The following is a 19431-nucleotide window of genomic DNA, read 5'->3' on the forward strand; positions in this document are numbered from 1 at the left end:
GGGGGTGTGCTTTATAACCCGGTGCACCTTATAGTCGTGAAAATACGATACTTTTACATTTTACAACATAAAAAAGTTTAGACAAAAATGTTTAACTGGCGGATCGTTTTTGCCCACTTAAAATTTTTTTTGAATAACAAGATAATCGTAAAACTTGACAAAAACGGTTAAATTATCGTGAAATTTGAAAGCAAAAAATGTTCAACTAAATGAATAACTAATATTCCCCTAGACCCCCAGGAACGGCGAATTATACTGTAAATTTAGGCAACAAGATAATTTTAGTCTATAAACAACATAACTGGTGCTGGTTATCAATTTTAAAAAATGTTTGATGGACGATGTGCCATAAAAGCTTTTTCATGAAAACAAAATCCTCTGATATGTGGGTGAAAAGGATAAAATATCGTAAGTATTGAATAAAGTACTGTCAAGCCTCACATTTTGCTCCTGTTGTGTTTTATATGGATGCTGTGACAATACTCTCTAGTAGGGCATCATAAATGTTTTCAGGTGTCACCACGGTGTTTTGTGTTTAGAGCACATGTGTTATGAAAAAGCACCGATTGCCACTCTACCCTGTGCCCTGTACACCTGAAGAATTTGGCGACCGAGCGCCAATTCTGTAATCCCCGAGTTATCATGGTTAATGGGGGGCAATCCAGGAAGTAGAAATGTTTATTTTTTATTATTCATTTACTACTCAAGAACAAACCCAATTTACAGTCTCAAGTATTTGTTTAACAAATTAAAGTACTATACTTTTTAATTTAAAAAAAATCCTGTACTGTCTAATTATATCCATTCATCCATTATCCTCAGTCGGGTCGCGGGGGTGCTGGAGCCTATCCCAGCTATCCTCGGGCAGTGGGCAGGGGACACCTTGAACTGGTTGCCAGCCAATCACAGGGCACACAGGGACAGTCAATTTGCTCGCTCATTCACACCTAGGGAGAATTTGGACCGGCCAATAAACCTGACATGCATGTTTTTGGAATGTGGGAGGAAACCGGAGTGCCCGGAGGAAACCCACGCAAGCACGGGGAGAACATGCTAACTCCACACAGGAGGTTCGATCTCATGACCTCAGAACTGTGTCGCACATGCGCTAACCACTGCGTCGCCGTACTGCCCAGACTAATTATAATTTAAAAAATAATTTTGCAGTTTTATTTCACAACTTTATGAAATAAGGACCTGATCTACTTCACTTTACATACTTTGCCTCCAACATGTGGCCCTTATGGAAAACAGTATTTACCTCCGGTTCTGTCCTACAGAAACCATATATTTTTCCAAGTCAAGTCAAGCCATGTTCATTTGCATAGCCCTTAATTACAAGGATTCCTAAAGGGCTGCACGAACCACAGATTATTGCAAACTACAGACTATTATTACACCATCCCCTGATCTAAAACCTACATAAGGGCAAGGAAAAACTCAAAAACTTCAACATGAGGAAATGAAGAAACCTTGAGAAGGGACCGCACATGAAGTAATCGCCCTTCCAGGATGACCAGGATGCAATGGATGTTGCATTAACAAATAATATACAGATATTGTCAACTTAAAATATAGGTACTGTATTTTCCGCACTATAAGGCGCACATAAAATCAGATTTTTTTTAAAAAAAGCTGACTATGCGCCTTAAAATCCGGTGCGCCTTATATATGGATCAATATTGAATTGCAAGGTCTCGCAACTAAGAGAAGCAGCCACCGACTCAATTTTTCGCGTAGAAGAAGTGCGCTGTGCATACTGGGGAAACATTAAACAACGATTCTCTTTTATTTGTGCGTTTGTATAAAGACCCTGAAATGGCTCCTATTAAGAGACACGCTTACAACGCAGAGTTTAAACTCAAGGCGATCAGTCACGCAGTAGAACACGGAAATAGAGCAGCAGCGAGAGAGTTCAACATTAATGAATCGATGGTGCGGAAGTGGAGGAAGCATGAGGATAAGCTGCGCCAAGTAAGGAAGACTAAACAAAGTTTCCGTAGCAATAAAGCGAGATGGCCACAGTTAGAGGACACACTTGAACGGTGGGTTGTTCAACAAAGAGCAGCAAGTAGAAGTGTCAGTACAATAACTATTCGAATGAAGGCAACAGCGCTGGTACGGAAACTTCACATTAAAGAATTCAGAGGTGGTCCTACTTGGTGTGTGTTTACGTTTCACATTTTACAGTTATTATGTTATTGCTTTATTGTTATTGTTTTGCACTTGTTGTTTTTGCACATTACGAGTGTCACTATATTGCGATTGCACTAACGTTTAATTTACCATAACAGTATCAGACGTTTTTTTGCGTGTTGACTAAATGGAGGAAAAGTAAAATGTTATGCCTTGCTGTTATTCAAAGATGTTAAAGATGTGTCACGAAAATGCTTTACCTCAGAGAAAATAATAAAACAGCTTTTTATTCATTTTGGGAGTGAATGGAGTTGTGGAAAGATTGTTTGTTATCTATTAATGAAGTTTGACTGACCTATCTGACTGTTTTGTTGACATTCCCTTTAGCGCGGCACCATCTAACGGTTGCATAACGTAACTACATCCTCTACTGTAGCCAAGTCATGTTAAGTCACATTTATTTATATAGCCCTTAATCACAAAAATGTCTCGAAGGACTGCACAGGATTACAATTACAAAATTGCACAATTACCTGATCTTAAACCAGCATGCACTTATAGCGCCTTATAATGCGGTGCGCCTTATGTATCGAAAAAGTTTTAAAATATGTCATTCATTGAAGGTGCGCCTTATAACACGGTCCGTCTTATAGTGCGGAAAATACGGTAATTAATTTCCTTTATCAAGCCTTTTTGAAAAAGCGACAGGTAGCTACTAGGGAGCGCCGAAGACCCACATGTGAGCAGATTTTGAAAGTGGAAAGGTTAAACTTGGTTGGTGATGAAAAGCATCTTCATCTGTTTAGCCAGTCAGAATGCAGAACACATTGCACAATGAAAATCCGCGAAGCAGTGAGCCAGCAATAACCGACGCACAAAGTAGTGAGGTGTCTCTGTATCATCAAATGTTTGATACTCCACGCCACTGGTACCGCACCATTTTCCTCCCGAAAATTCCCACGCACACCTGATTCCAAAAGCAAACTGCCAATTGCTACTTGTGTCGCACATGATTGGCTCTACGTATGCCCAGGGCTTAAGCAGGAAGTACGTTCCTTATTCCTAGAAAAATCAACGTGGAAGGGGTAGGAGCGAGATAAACAAGACCAAATGAGTGGGTGAAAGAGGAAACAATGGGAATAATTATGTATATTTTAGTGCTTTTGCGACTTTTTTTCTTTAATCACCTTTTGTACAAATTTCTGTGTTTAAGAAGTTGGGTTATCAACACACAATAAAATATACATTTCTTTTCAGGTGACAGAGCTGAAGAGTCTGGCCAATCATGTGATTGTGGGTAGCGTGTCCTGTGAAATGCTCGACCTGTTCTGCCCACTCCCGCAGACTCTCGCTGTGGATATTAATGACCTGGGAACAGTTAAGCTAAACTTGGAAGTCACATGGAGGTAATTCAACCTGCATCATACACCTTTTGGGCACTTAACACAACAATGATCTGACATGTATTTTTATTTATTTATTTTTCCAGTCCTTTTGATAAGGATGACCAGACATCATCTTGCAGTACCGTTTCCAAACGTCTGTTATCTAATCAAAGCCCTCCAGATACGCCCTCCATGCGGGAACAAGTGTTTTATGTGAGTAGATTTGAATTCTCTCATGCCCATCATTCAGCATTTAAACCGTTTCCACGCCGGCCACTTCATCTGGTGCACCTTATATTATTTTGCTCATCCATTATGGAGCTTTCACTGTAATTAATGACATGATTACTGATGTATTTCACAGAGATATTCAACGAGGATATTTCATCTGCATACATTTACAATACTCATGCATTACGTTTCATAAACAATAAATTATCATCAATAAATGGGTCGTCCACAAGGTCAATTTCAAAGTCAAAACACAAATAGCAGCCGTTACAAAAATATGCAAATCTGGTGCGGTTTAGCTCCCAAATGTCTACTCTAACTTGATATGGGATTTTGTGTCTTGTCTTGTGCAATCTTAAGTTTTCAAATTAAAATTTTGACGGAAAACTTCACATCCATTTTGTCTCTTGGCTTCAAACCACTCGAAGATCTCCTTCAGCCATGGTGTATTGCAAAAATAGTTTTACAAATACAAATACCAAAATTCTGCACTCTTTCTGCGCTTAGGTTTGCCCTATTGATTGAGTGCGTTAGTTGTTCCTGGAAATGTCTTATTATGAGCCACGCTCCCTCCCTACGCCCTGGCAACCATTCACTACTGGTGACCCACAACCAAATGCGCGCACACAAGCTTACCCTAATGTGAATATTTTATTTTCTATTGGTAACTTTGGCTTAATTGCGAGTATATATGGTTAGCAAAACCTCTCCATGAGGAGAAATTCAGCTTAACCACCATAACTGTATTCAGGTATACTGTGTAGGTACATAAACATGCCCACCCATCAATTTGGTAAAGCCCTCTGCAGCTCTGACGCTAACTCAGAGCAAAATTACACCAACCTTGACAGACACTGCGAAAAACTGAAACAAAAAGCCACAATAACTTACTTAAAGGGAGGCGAGGAAGGAACGCACACTGTGATGGCAGCAGGTAAACTTACCACACGAAGCTTCTGTAGGTTGAAGCAACTCCCGCAAAACAGTCACAAGGCTCCCATTGACAGGGTATGCAAAGTTCCAATTTGTCCAAGCAGAAAAGAGCGGTATGCACTCCCTTTTCACTACTATTGCTGTGTCTGGGGTCCTGCGGATCCTTGAAAAGTCTTAAAAGGCATTGGTTTCATTATTCATCTTTTTAATCATTCATTTCACTTTTGTCGCAACCCTGTGTAACCACAATAACGGAACTATCAAAACGATGATGTGGTTTCATTTGGTGCTTTAAAAGCACATGCATGTCTAAGGTCTACCCACGAAAAGCTAGAAGAGGTGCCAGGTAATGTGTACGAGGCACGGTGTATTTGTGTGCAAGAACTTTTTTTTTTTAGTGTTGCGTTTTAATTGTGTTTTTTGATCGACTTGGTCTTAAATCTGATTCCAAAAGGCATTAAAAAGTCTTAAAAAGTCTTGAATATAACTTGTCTTAAGCTGTATAAACTGCTTCAGAGTTGGCCTCACATGTTGTGTTGATGGGATTTTCCGTTTTGAAAATCTTGTGCTCATTCAATGACCTCAAAGATATAGAGGTCAATATGGAGACTAAATTTCTCAATTTCCCCCGACGCGTGGAATATTTTGCAATATATTTGCATAATTGTGTGCCTTATTAAAAGATATGATCTGGTTTGGAAAACCTTTAAGGAAAATAGTTAACACAGTTAAGGAGAACACTGTTGTGCATCCAGGTGTATCTAATGAAGTGGCCAGCAAAATCCCTTCCGATCTTTTTTTTTTTTCTTTCTTCCAAACATGGCTTGCTATTCCTACATTTCACTGGCTTGTTCTGTTTCAGCTGCTCCCCGCCTGCTTTGTTTGTAGCAGTAGCGCTGACGTGTGTGAGGATAATGGCACTGGGCTGTGTGTCAAGTGGTGTGGTTGTGGAAGTGGCGTGCCAAACGCAAGTAGCCCGGCCGCCAGTGATGGCGCTAACGGGAGGTGCGACGGCGGGAGCGTGTATGAGCGGAGCTGCGGCCCCTGTAGCTGTTTAATAGTGGTTGAGTAGACGTCCAATATGTTCCTCCTCTTCCTCACTCCGCTGAAGATCACAACTCAGGGGGCCGCTGGGCGGAGATGCCGGCCGAAGGAGGCGAGCCATGCGGTCCTGACCGTCAAGACGGCTCCCTTACCGCACACCTTGAGCTTCACAAGAGCCCCATTACAGCTGGTGTGTGGGATGTAGTTTTTGTAGTTGTGGACTTTGGTAGTTTTGTAGTGATTGCAGTGTATGACATGAATCATTTATTCCCTAAGGGGGGTTCTAGATTTACGAAATGTTGTGGCTTTAAACGGTTTGTAGTTGGGCTGCACGATTAACCGAAATCTAATCGATATTGTGTTATGACGTTGTGTGTTTTTGTAATCGCAAGACACTGCATTATTTCAAGGACTTTAAGTTCCATCTCAGTTCTGTCGTGATAGGCGAAAACCATAAAATGAAGAGTACACTGATTCAAAAACTGAAATGTAAAACAAAAGATTACACAATATTTTGTATTAAGTACCAAAATTTCAAACATTTAACTAGCTTATAGGGACACTGCTTAATCTTTGACCACGAGATGTTGCTGTACATTGTAGTGCTACAAAGAACAAGGAATAGATCTATGGAAATTCAAAACAAAGAATTACTGTATATGTATTGCTGTCTTAAAGGGACAGTGTGTATTATTTGACCAATAGATGAGGCTTCATTGTGTCTGACAACCGAAAGGAGTGCTAAAAAACACAAAGAAGAATACAAACTATTTAGACTCAGTCACAAAACCACATCATTTTTCTTCTCATTCTTTTTGCCCAGCCTTTCACAAGGTTTTTGGAGGTATCCGTAGCAGCGAGATGGCGGCTTTTCATGTCAGCTCCCTCTAAGTGACACTGGACAAATGAACAAACACAAAATATCTTGTCTTGTCGACATATATTTTGGATCCCTTAAAGTATTTTTTTTTGCACTTTAAGGCTTTAACTTTGGACACATCTTACAGTTAGAAAGAAATTAAGCAGGAAAATTCTATATTATTAAATTACACCAAGCTTTTTGGTATACCCTAATCTATCATTCTCAGTGGTTAAAGAGCACCAAAGCCTACCATAAAAAACACAAAGTTGCACCCCATATTTTTAACATGGACATCAACCGGAGGTAATGGATTTTGGCTGCGTTTGTGCTCTTTATTCTAGGCAGAAAGAACTTCAGAAAAAGAGCCTGAAGTTGACTCAAATATTCTTTGCAGGCCCTTGCTCTCAGCAATAGTCAACTGTGGACTATGGATCACGGCCAAAACAGTGCAGTTCTTTTAAGGCCGGCCACAATTACATGCTTCAGTGGCCCGAATCGTGAAAAAATGTGCTCTTCTGGCCGCTGCTGTCAGCAAGTGAAGCGGGTGTAATGGATCATAGCCACAACCCTGAAATTCAATATGGGCGGACCAGAATGGTACCCTTCCTAACCAAAGTGCTTTCAGCCAGTCTCAGCTTGCAGCAATATGGGATTGGGTATAATGGACCACGGCCGCACAAGTGCAGTACATGTTTGGCGGAAATTTATTAACGGCAGAAGAGAGGCAACGAGGCCCGATCATAGTGCGCTCTGCCAGTCCTCGCTCGTAGCAATATGCCATCAGGGCTAGTGCGTCACGGAATATTTTTCAACCTACGATGTACTGAGGCTGAGAAGTGCGAAGTGGGGAAGGGTAACAGTACACAAGAAGCAATATTCACATTTGTAAAACACAAAAATAAACTAAAAAATAATTAATCTAACAACAACAACAACAAAAAACATGATTATTTGAGTAAATGTGTGTGTAAATGTGTCAATAGCAATTTTTTCTCCTTGCAAAGCAAAACCCAATGTTTGTCTTTCGCCTTCTACCTGCCCTTTTTCTTTTTGGTCCTCAAATGCGTCCATTGTTCTTGAATCATGCATGTGCTTCCTGAACAAATCCGTCTGGCCTGACCTGAATCGTTGCTGCCTCGCGGGTCTGAAAGCTCTTGTTTATTCCTCCATTGGACGTTACTTGCACAGCACGTTTGTCAGCTGAGGTCCCGACCATCATGTGCAGCCTTGAGACTGGACGGTTTTGCTGAAGGGTCCAGAACCAATGTTAAAGTTGTCATTAAGCGGGCCGAGCAAATGCCATGGTTGACAGTGTTAATTGTTAGAGTCACTCGACTTAAATAGTAACATGCTCAAATAAGGACAAGTATTGCCTTACAAATGAGGGCTGCGTTTTAAACAAATCGATTACTTTAGCATATTTTCTGCACTATAAGGCACACAGGATCATAGGGCGCACCCCTCAAAAACACACAATTACATACATGCAATCAAGCTCAGCGGGGTTTATCAATTTGATCCATCATTGCTCAAAAACTGTTTTACCGTAAAACATTGTATGGTAACGCTTTTCTGAAATTATTGTTTGCAACTCCTATCTGCCATACTCTGCAGTATATACTTTCAAATTTCTGGCCCAATGGGGTTTTTTTTTTAGGTCTGCCTCAGAAGAAAAAAACAGAGGGTATATTGAATCAATTTTCCTCTCTATAATCACATAGTGATTTGTAAAGCTGTTATTTCTTTATTTTTCAAAGAGAAAGTTATTTTAGTTTTTATTGACATTACTAAAATAAAATCGCTAAGTTGTTGCCTGCCACATTCTTTGTGCTCATTTGAGATGTTACTATCTACGATCCACGATCTTATTCTGTCAATCTGCTGGTACAAACTGACATGAATTCCGCCATTCGGCCTCAACAATGCACGCGCAGCTAGACTACATCACCCTTGTTTAGAAACACAGAACAGGGTCTATTAGATATTTGTCTTCTTTTGCCACCACATTCATACATATTATTTTGTTTGTTTCCTTTTCCTCCAGTCTCTACTCAAGCGCCAAGGAGAGCTGGACAACGGCACGGTATGGTCCAACTCTTCTGAGTCCTCAGATGACTCATCCAGCCCGGCGCTGGGCCACCACGCTCAGAGGCTGTCAGCCTCCAACGTGCCGCAATCTGGCGTGCCAGCTCCGCACAAGTCCAGTGCATCGACGCCGTCGCTTTCGTCCAATCAGGAAGAAGACGAGAGTGAAGCCAGTGACGTTTTCTCCCCGAGGGATCCAGTGCACAACGGCCACCTGCCAACGCCATGCTCTCGGAGCGGGCTCGGCGAGACCGGGCCAGAACAAACTTCGGCCGACAGACTGTCCGTCCTGTCGCTCTCGGAAACCTCGGCGGAGGGGAACTGCTCCTTTAATGACGTTCGTTCCCCAGCCGCTGAATCGTCAGAGAGGTCTATAGAGCACACCGACAAAGATTCACCCACAATCACGACAATCCAAACTGGAGCGGAAGCTGCTGAAGGAATGAAGGAGGCGGAGCAAGAGTTCCAACATTTGGACCAAGCCACAAATGTAAGTTTGTCTATTTCATCATTTAGGAAGGATTTTATGGCCTGTCGATCACAATTATTTATATCAGGAGTGTCAAAGTCAAACAAACGGGACACCGTAATAAAAAACTAGGCTATATGCCAAGAACCAAACTGATTTAATATCGAACTCTCTTTAAATGAAGCTTATTGTCTAGTGCAACGATTTTCTACCACTGTGCCGCGTCACACTAGTGTGCAGTGAGAGATGGTCAGTTGTGCCGTGAAAAATTATCCAATGTCACTTTATATAATTTACATTTTTATTAAACATTTATTAATCATTTTCTGCAAATATTGTGTCATTGTCAAGTGTCTGTGCTGTAAAAATTGGGGGTGTTATAAATTATATAGTGATTCGGTATGTTTAAGTGTTCAGTGTCATTTTATAACATTTTTGGTTAGTGGTGTGCCGCAAAATTCTTCCAATGTAAAAAAAACATGCCCTTACTCAAAAAAGGTTGAAAAACCCTGGTCTAGTGCAGTAGTTCTCAACTGGTCTGACTACAGGACGCACCATTCCACCCAAATTGCCAGCTGTGACCCAAATCCAGAAAAAAAGTTTTCACTTCTCAAGTGTAACCAATGAAGAGATTGTGCAGTTTAAAGGAAAATTGTACAATATATTTACCATATTTTCCGCACTATAGGGCGCACCGGGTTATAGGGCGCACCCCCAAAAAATAGTTTTGGTCCTATATCTTCCATAGATAAGGCGCACCGGATTATAAGGCGCTACAATGGGAACGTCGACAAAACAGTCAGATGATTCAGTCCAACTGATTACCCCCTTAACATTCCCAAAGCTTGCAAAGAAGCAAATACGTGTCGTAGACACGTGCGGATGCGGTGTCCGTACGATGTCACTCAAATGCATCATTTCAAATATCATTCGGAAGGTTAAAGTCTTGGGATTCAAGAAATGCCAAACATTTCTTAGTTTCTATTTTCTTTTTTGCTCGCAACTTTACTGTGCCTATAACAATAAACACTTGGAATTGAGTTTAATTCACTCAACTCATCACAGCAACATCAAGATCGTTCTAAAACAAGATACCGGGAAAATATAAAGCCGCATAGCTCACCTAAGTTCTCACGTTCAATAATGATACTCAATCATGGTCTTCTTCCAACCGTGAGTGAAGTAAATCCAGGAGAGTAAATTATTTGCAAATACAGACTAATAAAACATGTTTCTTTATGGTGTACTTTAGCAAGCTTGCTAAGCTTGCTACGCCATTGCTAAACTCTGCCAATTGCAGGGTTTGTTTTGGCCATCTAGCCAATCCGGGGCTCTGAATAACTTCAGCCAATAGCGATCGATTTAACGGATGATTGACACATATTTTTCGGCCAATTGCAGGGTTTGTTTTGGCCCTCTAGCCAATCCGAGGCTCCGAATAACTTCAGCCAATAGCGATCGATTCAACGGATGATTGATACATCTTTTTCGGCCAATTGCAGGGTTTGTTTTGGCGCTCTAGCCAATCCGAGGCTCCGAATGACTTAAGCCAATAGTGATCGATTTAACGGATGATTGTCACATCTTTTTCGACCAATTGCAGGGTTTGTTTCGGCCCTCTAGCCCATCCGAGGCTCCGAATAACTTTAGCCAATAGTGATCGATTCAAATGATGATTGACACATTGGTTAGCCAATGAAACGCCGGTATATAAATCCCAGCATACACCGCGGACTCCTCCACGTTCGGGGGAAAATCGAGTCGGCGGCTGTTGCGTAAGTTGCGAGACCTTGTGATTTAATGTTGAGCCATATATAAGGCGCACTGTATTATAAGGCGCATGGTCAGCTTTTGAAAAAAAAATTAAGACTTTTAGGTGCGCCTTATAGTGCGGAAAATACGCTACCTTTTTTTTTTTCCTAAAAGACAAAACGACCAGCAAGACCAAGACTGCTTCAAGTACAGCATTTACTCACATTTAAACCCACATCTCATGTAAGCAACTCCCTAAAATTGCTATAAAATAGCCGCTTACTAAAATGAATTGAAAATATTAATAAAGCGTTTACCTAAACATATATAATTATTTACACCCTTTACTTTCCTGTGAAATTGTCCTAAAATACCAATCCAAAACGTACCCAGACTGAATTGAATGCTGTTTTTGAACCGTTTAGAGAATATGGACTGTTTTGGTCTCTTTTGAAAGGTTACACACTGAAGATGTGTCCTAAACTAAAATAATCACTGCAAGTCCCTTTAACATTGAATAATCTAAATTGGAACACACAGAAATAGAAGCTTTTTATTCTCGCTAGAATATTTTGAGGGAAATCAAATGCCTGCAGATGAGTGTAGCATGGGCATCTAAATTCACCCTTTGTGTGAAAGGTTTGCAGTGCTTGGCAATCAGCGTCCCAACCTTGTAGCTTGCCTTTTTAGCATTTTAATTTGACCCGCATGATCTCATGAAAGAGCACTCCTGTTTCATTAAAACTTCTTCTAGTTGCTTCACCCTTTCACAGCGTTCGTTGACCTTCACGGTCTCATGAAAAAGCGCTGCTGTGCCATTAAAACCGCTTCTAGTTCCTTCACCTTTTCACAGCGTTTGTTTCTAGTTAGCTTTTTGCAGTCAGCATGTTTCATTTGGCAGTGCCTCTTGATATTAGATTCTTTTGAAAATAGCCACAGTCTCTTGGCAAATTAGGCATACACAGTTGTTTTGGATTTCAGTGAAAACATACTCCAATTCCCACTTCTCCTGGAAGCGGCGGCCCTCAGTCATCTTTCCTTTTTTATTTACAGTCACTATGCAAGAAATGTGGTGGGCTCAAATTCTCACAGAAAGCCAAGGGCAAAGTGGCTAAATGGCTACTGCCATCATCTGGTGAAATGGTGATATTTTTCTTTTGGTACAGATTTATTTAATACTGTGGACAACATAACTGGTGGGCCACATATTATTACCGTATTTTCCGCACTATAAGGCGCACCTAAAAGCCTTTATTTTTTTCAAAAGCTGACCATGCGCCTTATAATACAGTGCGCCTTATTTATGGATCAATTTTAAAATTGCAAAGTTTTCCAACTAACTTGCAGCCGCCGACTAGATTTTCCCCCGAACGCCAAGTAGAACGCGGTGTATGCTGGGATTTATTTACCGGCGTTTCATTGGCTAACCAATGTGTCAATCATCATTTGAATCGATCACTATTGGCTAAAGTTATTCGGAGGTCAAGGGGCGGATCCTTTTTATCATTTACAGGCTGGCATTGGCTCAAACGGCAAACAAAGCCTGCAATTGGCCGAAAAAGATGTGTCAATCATCAGTTGAATCGATCACTATTGGCTAAAGTTATTCGGAGGTCAAGGGGCGGATCCTTTTTATCATTTACAGGCTGCCATTGGCTTAAACGGCGAAACAAAGCCTGCAATTGGCCGAAAAAGATGAATGCGTATAGCATGTGGCTGACGGCATAGAGAAAGCATTTTTTTCTATTCTGTAATTGTAAATATTGTATTCTCCTGGATTTACTACCCTCACGGATATAAGAGGACATTGCCTGCACATTATTATGAACACAACGAATTTGGTGAGCTTACTCCGGGTTTTATATTGTCCCTGTATCTTGTTTCAGACTGAACTCGATGTTTCTGTGATAAGCGGTGCAGATAATGGATGGAATGGAGTGTCTATTTTTAAATTAAACTCAATTCCAAGTGTTTATTGTCATATGCACAGTAAAGTTACGAGCGAAAAGGAAAATAGATACTAAGGAATGGTTAGCATTTCTTGAATCCCAAGACTTTAACCTTCCGAATGATGGAACGATGCATTTGAGTGACATCTTACGGACACCGCATCCGCACGTGTTCTCGACACGTATTTGCGTCTTTGCAAGCTTTCGGAATGTTAAGGGGGTAATAAGTTGGACTGAACTATCTGACTGTTTTGTCCACGTTCCCATTGTAGCGCCTTATAATCCGGTGCGTCTTATGTATGTCAAAAATAGGACCAAAAACTATTTTTTCGGTGTGCGCCCTATAACCCGGTGCGTCTTATAGTGCGGAAAATACGGTAGTTTTATGACTGAGGCTGCAGGCCAGTAAAAATTTGATCACGGGCTGTAACTGGCCCCTGGGCCGGACTTTGTACATAGATGGTCCAGGCATTTCTAAAGGTAGCTGTTTAAAAACGATCCGTTTAAATCTATAAGACCTCTGCAACTGCCTATTTTACTTTAGTGACATTTTGAAAGAGTTATAAATGTTTGACTTCTCTTTCCGCATCTGCTGATCGTTCTTTTCAGAATTTCATTGGCTAACCAATGTGGCAATCATTATTATAATCAGTCATTCTTGGCTAAATATAGTTGGAGATAATGGAGGCGATGTCTCTATCAATACAGGCATTTATAGGCTACGGCAGGCTAAGGACCATGAAAAAAAAAGCTTGCAATTGGCTGAGAGTGATGCCAATTAAAGTCGGAGGCTAACGGCCATATTGGAAATAATTTTCAGGTCTGTTTATTTGTAAACCGAAATATGGTGCTAAAAAGTTTGTAATAATTTTTAACAAGGAACGTCCAATGATGCTTATTATTTTAGACTGAGTTATTTTAATCTGTCAGCATTATCGTGCGTTTTGGAATAAATACTTTACACGGTTGGATTCATTGGAAGGTCCTGAATGTAATAAGTCCATGTTTGAAGATAATCATCTCATGAGCTGACTACCAGGGAACCTATTTGAACCTACTGAAAAGCTAACAAATGTATTCCAATGTGATTAGATAAACTTATAGCTCCATGAATAATCTTTCACTTTCAACCGGCACAAAAGACAATTTTCCTTGATATTATATCCGCGTAACATGAACATTAAATAAAATAATCTGATATTATTCAGATTCCATCAATAGACCATATTTTGTCTTTGAGCAAAAGTGGGCTAAAATCACTTAAGAAAAAAAAGAAAATTATAATCGAGATTTTCTATCATTTACTAAACTACAATTAAATTTCATTTAATTATTCTGTTTTTCGAATTAATATTTTGTCTATCATTGAATCGGATAAAACTTGAGTGATGAAGGTAAAACATTATGGATTATCAGAAAACGTAAAAATATTGCACAAACAATTTTCAACCAATATTTGAATTTTATTTTTGGGACACCACAAATCACTGCATTCTCGCTCAAATAACATAACATTTCGAATTGAATTTGAAAAATGTAGTCATTCATTTGTAAAAACGGCACGCACGCATGTGAGTTCTAGATTCAAATCACATAATGAACAGAAAATTGGTCTTGTATCATGGACGTCAACGAAAATCTGTGAATTCCAATTGTTGAGAAGATGAGGATTTGGCAATAATTAATGTAATCCCTTGCTGCTTCGTTTTGGACTTCGTGACCTCATTAAAATATTATTAAAAAATATTCCAGAATCCATCATATATTGCTGCAGGGAGCCAGCAGAACATCTTTTTGTCAGCCCCGTTAGCTCTGCACTGGTAGAAAGAGCAAATTTGTTTCATTAATGGCAGCTCTTTTTTCCGTTCCTTCTACCTAAAATGGACATTACCCGTGCAGCCGCGATCCATTGTCCCTGTTTGTCTATTGCTGGAGCGGGTACCGGCAGAGTACATGTTAATAATGTGGCGGGTTTCTTTGCAGATTTTTGCATATCGTGGGGGTTCTGGTTCCCATTTATTTCCATAAATGAGGGATTGCAGTATTTGGGAATTGACAGTTGGCTAATCAATTGATAGGTTGTTAAAATATTGTTCCACATTTTCTTTATATTGGGTGGCAAATATGTGGGTGGTTGCAGTTTTAGAATCACTAAAGAAAGTACCCCCCCCCCCTTTATTTTTAACAGAACCGGTAATACATAATCTGTGTTTTATTTGTTAGTTTGGAATTTTACAGGGACATGGGTGTCACCCTCAAAATTTTAAAATATGAATTAGCATTAAATAAAAATCAGTAAGACACACTTTTTTGGGTGCGAGAAGAATAATTTTTAGGTATATGCTGTGAAAAATGCTCAGTGGGCCCCTATAGGGCCTTCAGATCAGAGTTTGCAAACCCATGTTGTGATGTGTCTTCCTTTGGTTTCTTCCCAGCTCCCTTTCCCAACTTCTTCGAGTTTCAACCAGGAAGTGGAGACTGCTCTTGAAAGCTTTGACTTCCTCAACTGCTCTGACCTGGAAGAGGAGGAGGAGGAAGAAGTGGAAGAAGAAAGTCAGCATCAGGAAGAGCTCGTGCTTGTAGAGACTGATGAACCTCCAAGGGAGGAAGAGAAGGAAAAGGAGGAGGAGCAGCAAACACAAATAGAGCCAGAAGAGGAAGGTGAGCTGCAAACAGAGGAAGAACCTCAGGACAAAGACAAAGATGCAAAGCAGGAAAGCGAAGAGCAACATGACCAAGATCAAAGCGAGAAAGAACAACAGAACATCGTCGAGGAGGAGAAGGAAGGGGAGAAAGAAGAAAAGGAAGAGGAGAAAGAGGAGAGGAAGGACAATGAAATGGTGGACTCCGGGGCGAGGTCAGTATTTGTCACTGGAGGCAGTTGGAACAAACACTTTTTTTGTATTCTTGTAAATGGAGATAGCATGTCCTGACTAACGTACATTATGGACTTCAGAATGCAGCTGATTAAAATCCGCTTGGACAAATTTAAGGAAGCAACTTTATCTTCGTACAAGCCGCACCAGATTTTAAGCCGTAAGCTTTAACAGCCAAAAAAACCACCGAACTCATTCACGCAAATTTTTAAGCCCCACGCAGACTTACGTTTGATGCCACTGGTGATCAGCGTTTTGCCTTTTGCGTCAGGCGTACATTCGGGTGCACTTTTTGGTGGAAAAGCCGTGCTGCCAATGGCTTCGAGTATCAAACATGTTTGATAATTTTGGCTCTCGGTTCTCTAAATTTGCGGAGAAAAACGGGAACTTGAAGCATGCGCTCTAAATACAATACATCTCTGTGACGTCATCAACCCAAGTTTCCTTTAATTCTCGGGCAGCGATGACAAGCAAATGCTGTGCCAGCCGCCGATGACAACAGCATTACGTTCTGCAGCCTAAGGTGTCGACCTCAATCTCCCCATGGCGGGTCCCCAGGTGCGCGCTGGGCTTTATATTTTTTAGAATAAGCGTTTGCGTGCTGCCTCTCAATCAACTAGTCAATATTAATTCAATTTGCATTAACATAGACACAGGAGGGCAGCACGGTGGCACAGTTCTGAGGTCATGAAATCAAACCCCCTGTGTGGAGTTTGCATGTGACCCGTGCTTGCGTGGGTTTCCTTTGGGCACTCCGGTTTCCTCCCCTATTCCAAAAACATGCATGTCTGGTTAATTGGCCAGTCCAAATTGTCCCTAGGTTGGAATGCGTCTGAATGGTTGTATGTCTGTGTGCCCTGCGATTGGCTAGCAACCAGTTCAGGGTGTACCCTGCCCACTGCCCGACGATAGCTAGGATGGGCTCCAGTACACCCGCGACCCTACTGAGGATAAGCGGTGCAGATGATGGATGGATGGATGGATGGATGGATAGACGCAGGAATCAGATAAAAAAATATACATCAATTCTTGGAATTTTTTTTAACTAGTAGTGTTGGCTGTATGAATATTTTAGTCCTTTTTTCAATCGGATTCCCTGTTTAGCACCATTTCTAAGACGGCTGTTAGGCGCCGGCCGAAAGTAGTTGCTGAAACACTTGCGACTATCAGCCTCGCGCAAAAAAAGCCTCAACTTATTGTAAACCGCAGTGTTTCAAATGTAGAAGAAAGTAGCGGCTAGAAGTCTGAGTCTTGAGTTTACGGTTTGTAGACCAAGCGCTAGTCTTCACTTGGAACCAAAACGCCACACGAGGGCGCCAAAACTATAATGAGATGACAGCAATCACCGCTTTTTTTTAATCCCACAAATTGAATTTGCACATGTTAAATGAATAATAATAATAATAATAATAATTTCCTTTGTATTGTCATTCTTTGTAACAATGTACACAGAACGAAATGTCGATACACCTGACCCGTTGTAGCGAGTCGATGCAGCCGCAGCCAATCCACCTTAAATGAGTCCTTCTATCTTGTCTATCAATCCAATAAGACAATAACTCGTGTATTTAAAAATAACAAAATCAGAAGAAGATTAAAAAAAAAAACTTGGAAATGAAATACATATTTGCTTCATTTAGAAAAAAGTGTGAAAATGAGTGCAATTATATTCATTTGATAAATTGTAAGCTGACAAAAGAATTTCCATTTATTACACTGAAAAATACAATTACTTTAATTACTATTATAATAAAAAATTGGGAGCTATTTAGCCTTAGAACAATCAATTCTACTGAGATAATAACAATGGGAATATGTTTAAAACATTTCCCCTGTATAAATTAATTAATGTTAATCAAGTTTTAAAATGTAAACAATGTTTGATTGTTTTCAACTTAATTTTGCTTTATTAAAAGTTTACTATTTTCAATGTATCGAAAGTACGTTTTTATATGCAAGTAAAGTACTAAAAAGATATTGCATATTTTATAAACTTAAAAAAATTATACAAATGCATCAAATTACTTTTATAGGAAAAATGAATTGCTTTGTAAAATAACGTGGCCAAAAGCATGCCACATCTTTCCCTTTTATTCTATAAAATAACCTTTTATTACTACTTGTAATGTTGGTGAAACATATATTTTTACAAATAGCTTCCAACTGATAAGCTAAACATCAAAAATATGGTTTTGCCGTCTGCTAGTGATGACGAGGCGCAGGACAGCCTGGAATTCCTCATGGAGGCTCCGGAAGGCTTTCGGAACTCTGACGAAGATCGTGTTTCTGAATCGCAAGTGAGCCCAAGCCGCTTTTCCGTGGGCAATGCCATCGTGCGCTCCGAATAATCGAAACAAAAATTGCTTTTTTTTCCCAGGAGTCGAGTGCTGAAGACGAACAAGATTTGACTCGGGTGCAGTTGCCCGAGGAAGAAGACGGGCACTGCATGGTAAAGACGGCGGACGAACCACTTGGTGAGTTTGGGGCAAGAGAAACTTTAATTCTCATCCAGGAAAATATCATTTTTGCAGTTGTGCATCTAGCTGATTTATTTTCGTAAATCAAATGCCAGCTATGTTTCCGTGTCCGTGGAACATAAATACAGTAACCCCTCATTCATCTTAGTCAATGCGATAAAGGATAAATTTGTGAATTATACCCACTCCCCTCCCTAATTTTTAACAGGCGCTCTGGTCGCCCCTAATCCCAGCAAAAGTGAACGGGGGCTAATGAATCACAGCCGCACAGGTGCTGCTCGTTTTAGGCGAAAAAAGGTCCGTATGACACCAATTTACTTTCTCGGCCCCCGCTCTCAGCAATAGTTGACTGGCGATAATGGATTGTGGCTAGGCCAGTGCATTTAATTTAGGGCTGGTGGCGGGCCACAACGGCCCGCTTCAGCATTCCCCTTCTCAGCATTGGTTGACTGGGGATAATGCATTGCGGATGCACAGGTGCTTTTCTTTTTAGGTAGAAAGAAGGATAAAAAAGAGCTTTGACACAAATTGTCTCTTTGGACCAGTGCTGTTAATTTTAAATGTGCCACAATCGCACACTCCAGATTAAAAGAGCTATGCTGGCCTCTACTTACAGCAATAGTTGACTGGGGATAATAAATCGCCGCTGCACGGGTGCTTTTCATTTTAAGCAGAAAGGACTGAAAAAAGGGCCACCACGCATATCACAAATTTGCTCTCTCAGCCCCCTGCTTTTAGAAATAGTTAACTGAGGATAATGGATTGCAGCCCAAACATTGCAATTCAGCGGGCCAAAGCGGCATGCCCCCTGAGATTGGTGATAATGGATTGCGGCCGCATGTGTGCAGTTTATTTTAGGCAGAAAGTAGGGGGGGGAAAGAGTTGGGTGACTTAAATAATCCCTCTCTCAAAAGTAGTTGACTCGGGATAACGGATTGCGGCTACAACAGTGAAATTAATTTTGAGCATGCCACAATGACATGCTTTGCCGGGCAGAAAGGGGAAAAAAAGGCTCTCAGGAATAGGATACTGGGGATAATAAATCATGGCCAAAACCATGCTTTTCCTTCTAAACGGGTGAACCATAGGTCGAGGAATTTGTTCCTTTTACATAATGGAATCTCTTCTTAGGTTACCACCATGTTTGTCTGCTGTCTTGTTGCTTACTGTTGCACTTGTTTTTGTTTATATTAGACAACAGTGCCATCTTGTGATCAAATATTACACACTGG

At 40.6% G+C, this 19431-nt stretch overlaps 1 protein-coding gene across 1 annotated transcript in view; it reads left to right on the forward strand.

The window, feature by feature from the left end:
• Positions 1–19431, forward strand: part of ripor1 (RHO family interacting cell polarization regulator 1) — a 42834-nt gene that overhangs the window by 19389 nt on the left and 4014 nt on the right. Inside the window, exons 10-15 of the mRNA XM_088334567.1 lie at positions 3394–3542; positions 3626–3734; positions 8636–9166; positions 15282–15703; positions 17929–18019; positions 18100–18196. Coding sequence (XP_088190693.1) covers positions 3394–3542; positions 3626–3734; positions 8636–9166; positions 15282–15703; positions 17929–18019; positions 18100–18196 — 1399 coding nt within the window. The remainder of the gene's footprint in view (positions 1–3393; positions 3543–3625; positions 3735–8635; positions 9167–15281; positions 15704–17928; positions 18020–18099; positions 18197–19431) is intronic.

Source organism: Urocampus carinirostris, chromosome 4, assembly GCF_059441175.1.
Source record: "Urocampus carinirostris isolate Australia breed hairy pipefish chromosome 4, RoL_Ucar_1.0, whole genome shotgun sequence".
Taxonomy (NCBI): domain Eukaryota; kingdom Metazoa; phylum Chordata; class Actinopteri; order Syngnathiformes; family Syngnathidae; genus Urocampus; species Urocampus carinirostris.